The following is a 7,346-nucleotide window of genomic DNA, read 5'->3' on the forward strand; positions in this document are numbered from 1 at the left end:
ATTCTTTAATTGTGATCTAGTTTTGACTCCAGAAGTTGGATCAGTGAGAATGTTCTCAATGGGATGAGAACTTTGATACTTGTGAGGCTTTACAACCAACTGGCTTCTGCTGGATATTTCATCAATTTGATGAGGAACAGGTTCATGAGCAAGTTCTTTTAAGGGGTTTATTTCAGTTCCCTTTTGATTTCTTCCCCCTGTCAGGTTGCCCTGTAAGGATGAACCTGTTCCATCACCTGTACCTTCTGCAGGTACCATTTTGACCTGAGCTGATAATTCAGCCAGATCTTTGACTAGTCCAATGGCTTCATCTTCTTGTTCCTGTCTCTCAGAAAGAATGTTAGTTTGTCAAATACTACATGCACACTCTCTTCTACACACAGTGTTCTTTTATTAAAAACTTTATAAGCTTTACTATGTGAAGAATATCCCAAGAATACTCCCTCATCACTTCTGGGATCAAACTTTCCTAGAGAGTCTTTTCCATTATTATGCACATAGCACTTGAAACCAAAAGCCCTAAGATGGGATATGTTTGGTTTTCTCCCTTTAAGTAACTCATAGGGAGTCTTCTCTACTAGTGGTCTGGTCATGCATCTATTTATGATGTAGCATGCAGTGTTTACAGCCTCTGCCCAGAAACTGTAAGGTAATTTGCTAGATAATAACATTGTTCTAGATATATCCTCAAGAGTTCTAGTTTTCCTTTCAACTACACCATTTTGTTGTGGAGTCCTAGGGGCAGAGAAATTATGATCTATGCCATTTTCATCACAAAATTCAGCAAACTTAGAGTTCTCAAACTCAGTTCCATGATCAGACCTAATGGATGCAAGTTGATTTCCTAATTGTTTCTGAGTTTTCCTAACAAATGCAGAGAGCATGTCAAATGCTTCATCTTTAGAGGTTAGAAATAAAACCCAGGTGAATCTGGAATAATCAACAACTAGCACCATTACATATTTCTTTCCACCTCTGCTCATGGTTCTCATTGGACCACATAGATCCATATGAACCAGTTCCAACGTCTTGGACGTACTCACCATTTTCTTGGTTTTAAAGGATGTCCTTACTTGCTTCCCCCTTGCACATGCCTCACAGACTTTGTCTTCCTTGAACTTGATGTTAGGTAAACCTACAACCAAGTCCTTGGAGACTAATTTGTTTAGCTGATTCAGACTAGCATGACCAAGTCTGTTGTGCCATAGGAGGGGATCATTAACAAACACGCTTAAGCATGTGAGTTCATTTTCTGAAAGAGTTGACAAATCTACAATGTAAATATTGTTAACTCTTTTTCCCTGCAAAACAATTTTGTCAGTGATGAGATTAATCACAAAGCACTTGGTGGAGGTAAAAGCTACAAGGTTACCTCTGTCACACAGTTCTGACACACTTATTAAGCTATATTTCAAACTATCTATCAGGTAGACATTCTCTATGGAATGAGAATCAGTCTTGCCTACCTTACCAACCCCAATGATCTCACCTTTCTTTCCATTACCAAAGGAGACATTACCTTCTTTTAAGTCCTCAAGTGAAAGGAACTGGTCCTTGTCCCCAGTCATGCGTTTTGAGCAGCCACTATCCATATACCAGATTTGGCTCCTCCCTTTCACTTGAACCTACAAAATAAAATCAGGGGTTAGTCTTAGGAACCTAAACCAAATTGGGTCCCTTTTTATAGGCAAAAGGATGGATTAAATTCCTTCTTGCCCATTCAGGCAATTTATTCTTTTCTTCAACAAAAGACTTGTTCCTTTGACTGGCCTTCACTTTTTCATTGCATTCATATTTGTAATGGCCAGTCTTGCCACAGTGTGTGCAGATTTTATTTTCAGGAAGAGTGAGGTACTTGCTTTTTGGATCCCATTTAGGAGCTTGAGTTCCATAGCCAAGTCCTCTTTTGTTACTGCTATGATGCTCTTGCAACCAAGAGAGAGCATCAGATGCTTTGTTCCACTTGCAAGTTCTGTCTAGTTCATGTTTTACCCTTCCTAGATCTTCTTTTAAGATTTTGATGAATTCATCTTTCTTATATAATTCATCCTTCATTTTTCCTAAATTTTCTTCTAGAGTAAGATATGTGTGATCAGCTATCTTCTTTCCTGTTCCTAATTTCAGTTTCAGATTTTCAGATCTAAATTCTAAGGACACTGTTGTCAAGTTCAATAACCTGGTTCTTCAACTCAGCATTTTTGTTATCACTCTCATTTGCCCTAGACTCTAGACTTTTACATTTAGCTTTTAAAATCACACATTCCCTAGACAGAACTTCCTTTTCATTATTAATTATCTCAGACTCATCAATGAAGTCTGTTAAGAGTTCAGCTAGCCTTTCTTTAGACAAGAATTTTATCTTGTCTTTGAGATGAAGAATACTTACCTCTTGTTCATCCTCTGATTCTCCAATGGCCATTAGAGCTTGATCCTCCTCAGCTTCATCTTCAGATTCCTCATCTGATGTGTCTCCCCAAGCAGCAACCATAGCCTTAGTTGAACCTTTATTTCTTTTTGGTTGAACCCGTTCCTTCTTCCTGTTTCTTCTTTCAGCTCTTTCTTTCTTCCACTCAATCTCCCATTGAGGATAGTTTTTTGATCATGTGATCAGTCTTACCACACTTGTAGCAGCCTTCATTGATCTGTTTCTCCGGAGCTCTTATTTTGTTGAAGTTTGTACTTCTTGAAGCACCCTTTCCTCTCATCAGATACTTCTTGAAATCCCTAGTGATCATGGCCACTTCATCATCTTCCAAATATGCACCTTTAGTGATTCTGAGAGGTAAACTTCTCTCCTTTTTGGGGGTATCCATCTTCATTGTTTGTCTCCTCATTTCATAGGCAGTTAAGTTCCCAATTAGTTCATCCAGCCTAAGGGTAGCAATATTCTTGGATTCCTGAATGGCAGTGATCTTGCTTTCCCAAGTGACTGGCAGAACTCTTGTCAGAATCTTTTCAACCTTGTCTTCTTCAAGGATGGTCCTTCCAAGAGATTTAAGCTCATTAGTCAGAGTAGTGAATCTAGTATACATCTCCTGGATAGTTTCTCCTTCCTTCATAGTGAAATTCTCATATTGAGAATACAGAAGAGTTCCTCTTGACCTTTTCACTTGAGGTGTTCCTTCCTGAGCCACTTTTAGAGTGTCCCATATTTCCTTAGCAGTTGTACAGNGCAATGTTAAAAACACCTACTACAATTGAACTAGAAATAAAGAAAGACACAATGGAATTGGTTCTTCACACTTAGTTCTTGTAGCTTCAGATTTGCACACTTGTATCACACACAAATTGCTTGCAACAATCGCATAGCTCTTTTGCTCTCAATTAGGTTTAACTTCAGCTTATGTGCAATCATCTGTAAAAGAGAACAATCGTTATATTTATAGAGTTAGTAATCAGAGTTTGATAAGAACTCGAATTGTGGATCCTTTGACAATTCGAGTCCAAGAACAACTCTAACTCCTAATCCATATTCTTGATCCGGATGTAATTCTCTTTTCATAAGGAGACTTCAACTCCTTATCCTATATGCAATCTTTTCGATCAGTTCAGAAGATATTCATCAAGATATTGCTACTTGATCTCAAGGACTTATCTTCTTCACGTGCATCTCATATGTATGGGCCATAACAACTGTGTCTCCTTAGATGAACCTGGTCCTTTACTGAGTTCGTTTGTCATTCTTCAAAACTTCAACTTATCTTGGGCCAACACCACACAAATACTCCGGACCCCATTTTAACTCATTTAGGACCACAAATTCCAAAAGTCTTCATTTTTTCTTAAACTCCGTGCCCAGTCAAACAGATTCACATAAATTGGAACGGAGGGAGTAAGATTTTTGTTGAAACATGAAAGAAAACCATCTAGTAATGTGGTTGATAGTGACAGTTGAAAATTTTCATTCTAATATCAATATTCCTTTTCTTCTCCTTTCTCGTAAGTAATAAAACTTGTATCAAGTACTCTCTTTTTTTCATTTCGACAAAAATAAGGGCAAGGGCATTGAATAAATTAAATTGTGCATTTCTTTTCTTTATCTTAAAGTTTTCAAGCACTGTAACAAGCAAACTGAAGCAGTGAAATCTTGTAGTGATATCAAGTTATCAACTTCTAGAATCAGGTTATATTATTCTAAGTTTCTATTATCTTATAATTAAATTTACCTCTAGTAAATTTGTCACGACCCAATTAAGGATCGAGACCGGCACTTAGGAGCAAGTGCTTCCAAGTAAGCCTCATCGGTAATTTTACAGAAAATCGGGCAGAATTTTCCTTATTTTTGGACAATCCCAAAAATTTTCTGTCTCAAATCAGCGATCAAACAACCTAATAACAATTCAACTGGCAATTGACAACTTACCAATTAGCCAAAATAAGTCTCCACCATTACTAATCAACACACTAACAACCAGAATACTAATTTATCTCCGACTTTGATAATAAAGAACGATACTCGACATAAAACTAATAGCAAAATAATACGCATAACACTAAAAGAATGACTATGGAGCGACTCTAACAATTCAAAGAAATGACCATAACAATTGATAAAAAATATCCGCCCACGCGAACAAATGCGAGGCTCACCAAGAATTCTCAACCTGTGCGCTCTAATTAACGAAATCTTCGCCTGCGTCAACTGCTGTCTCTGTAAAAAAAAATTTGCGGGGAATGAGTCGCTAGCTCAGTGAGTAATAACACTTAATCACAACCGTTTTTATTTGGGGACAAGTCAGAAACATGCTAGTATTTCAAAGAGAAGATACATAAAAATGCCCTTTCAGAAACAATAAATAATTTTCAGTCTCTTCACGCTTTTCTTGTAGTAAATATAATTAACAATTCAGTAATAAGCTCGGTAACCACTGTATAATATCAGTATTCATATTTTTGGGAGGTTTCAATGAACGGATCATGTAATCGGTATAACTGTGGACTTTTTTGCAAGAATTCATATATAACGGTAGTCCCTACTCGAGGGAAATCGGTAACGGTATGCTAGTTCTACCTTCCCACTAGCGAGGGCTATAACGGTAATCAGTAATTACAAGGTGCACCAGGTCTAACGAACCCGCCGTTAGCTACGGGATCCTTCAATGTCTACTCCCATTTATACTTGTGTCTGTAATCCGTATATACTCGTAGAAACTATTTTAAAAAAATATTGGGCATTTCCGTTTTTATCAAATCATATAATTTCCTTTGGATAACAGTAAATTCAAGTAACGGTCAAACAGATCTAGTGACAACGAAAATATTTAAAACCACGGTATTCATCTCAAATAACTATTTCGGTATCATATCGAGTAAAAGACTTGTCCCACATGCAACTCAAAATAATCGGTAACATATTCATATTAAAAATCATGTGTAAATCATGCAAGTTATGAAAACACAAATTGCGGTAAGATTACTACTCACAGTACTCGTGCCGAAATACCAACTGCTTCACCTCAAGCAACTCGTACAATTTCCTCCAATCAATCTATAATTACATAATATCGATCATCATGTTAATTTCTATGTTTAGGCTAATTCTAGCTAATTTAGAATACCCAACCCTCGAGGTTCTATATTTGACTCTTAATTTGCCCAGAATAATTCTTATTGGTATTTAATTTCTTATACCTTGTGAAACCCTTCAAATATATGAACTGAGATAAAAAGAATTACCAGAAGAAAAGAACCCAGATAAGAAATTTGAGTATTACCCGTAAAAACCAATGCGTATTTAAGATTTCTCAAGATTTGGTTCTAGCCTCTTTCTTCTTCTCCCTTTCTTTCCTTCTCTGTTTTTTTTTCTTGTTTCATTTCAGCTTCTGCTTCGTCTCACGCAGATTCTATTTGCCAGAGAAAAGGGGTTTCGGCCTTTTTCCTTTGTTTTGTTTGTGTTAGATTAACGTAGGGTTTTGCCCTATTAAATCTTGTAATTTAATTTTTTTTGGGAATTACTTAATTACCTTCTTTCTTTTAATGAGTATTACATTCTCCCCACCTTATGAAATTCGGTCTCCGAATTTAGCTCAGGTACGTACCTGTAGACTGAAACAAATGGGGGTACTTGACTCGCATAGTGTCTTCTATTCCCAAGTAGCTTCTTCAACTGTATGATTTCTCCACAAGACTTTCAGGAACACGATTTCTTTTGACCGTAGTTTTCTTATTTGTCTATCAACTATAGCCATTGGCTCCTCCTCGTAAGACAACTTCTCATCGAGTGGTATAGTCGGTGCTTCAATCACCTGAGATGAGTCTGATATACATTTTCTTAGCATTGAGACATGAAACACTGGATGAATAAAGGACAACTCAGGAGGAATTGCCAAACGATAAGCCACCGCTCCCACTCGGTCTAATATCTCATGCGGTCCTATAAACTGGGGGCTCAACTTGCCTCTTTTCCCAAACCGCATTACAAATTTCAAAGGGGAGACTCGTAGGAACACTTTGTCTCCAATTGTGAACACTAATTCTCTTCTTCTCTTATCAGCATAAGACTTTTGTCTACTTTGAGCTATAAGCAATCTCTGTCTTATTAACTGGACCTTGTCCATAGCTTCTTGTACTAGGCCGGGTGCCAATAAATTAGTCTCACCAGCTTCTTGTACTAGTTGGGACACTTATCGGATGGTTTGAAGCTGTTACGCCGGGACCGCGGCAGTCCATCTCCAGTTCTGGTTTTGTGCGTTTCGCATGGTGCACTTGGCGGATATTGTGCGATTGGCCTCTTTTCCTCCATAATTGATCCCAAAAGTACTCCATAGCCTTCTTTTATTGTATGTAACCTGCAAAGCATGAAAAGCATTAATCAGAGCATTTTGTTATCACTTTTACCATAAAAACTATACAAGAAAGTGGTTCTTTAGGGCTTAATTATAGTTCAATTCACCTATTATCAGTGCTCTTGGATGTTCTAGTGAGAGAGCCGTGGAGCTCGCACCATACAAACTAGAGGATATGGCCAACACATGGTATGAAACTGTATTGCTAGGAAGGCCGGCAAGAGCACCACCACAGACATGGAACGAGTTCACCAAGTTGTTCAAGAATCATTTTCTTCCGGACAGTCTGATGCAACAACATGCTAGAGACTTTGAGAGATTGGTTCAGACTCCAGATATGGATGTGTCAACATATAACACTAAGTTTTGTAAACTGGCTATATATGCTCTTCACTTAGTCCCTACCGAAGAAACTCGAATTTAGAGGTTTGTTGATGGATTGGTTGGTCGTCTATACACTGCAGTAGCCCCACAGATGAAGACTTTATCCTACTCTGATGTAGTCGACCTTGCTAGAAAGATTGAAAACAAGGGACGTGAAGAGCGTGCAGCTAGTGAATT

At 37.8% G+C, this 7,346-nt stretch overlaps 1 protein-coding gene across 1 annotated transcript; it reads right to left on the reverse strand.

The window, feature by feature from the left end:
• Positions 1–6,083: 6,083 nt before the first annotated feature.
• Positions 6,084–6,557, reverse strand: LOC109216879. Its single transcript, XM_019381101.1, has one exon. The coding sequence runs from the start codon at positions 6,555–6,557 to the stop codon at positions 6,084–6,086; it is 474 nt and encodes a 157-aa protein (XP_019236646.1).
• Between the last annotated feature and the right edge of the window lie 789 nt (positions 6,558–7,346).

This window comes from Nicotiana attenuata, unplaced genomic scaffold (assembly GCF_001879085.1).
Source record: "Nicotiana attenuata strain UT unplaced genomic scaffold, NIATTr2, whole genome shotgun sequence".
Lineage (NCBI taxonomy): Eukaryota > Viridiplantae > Streptophyta > Magnoliopsida > Solanales > Solanaceae > Nicotiana > Nicotiana attenuata.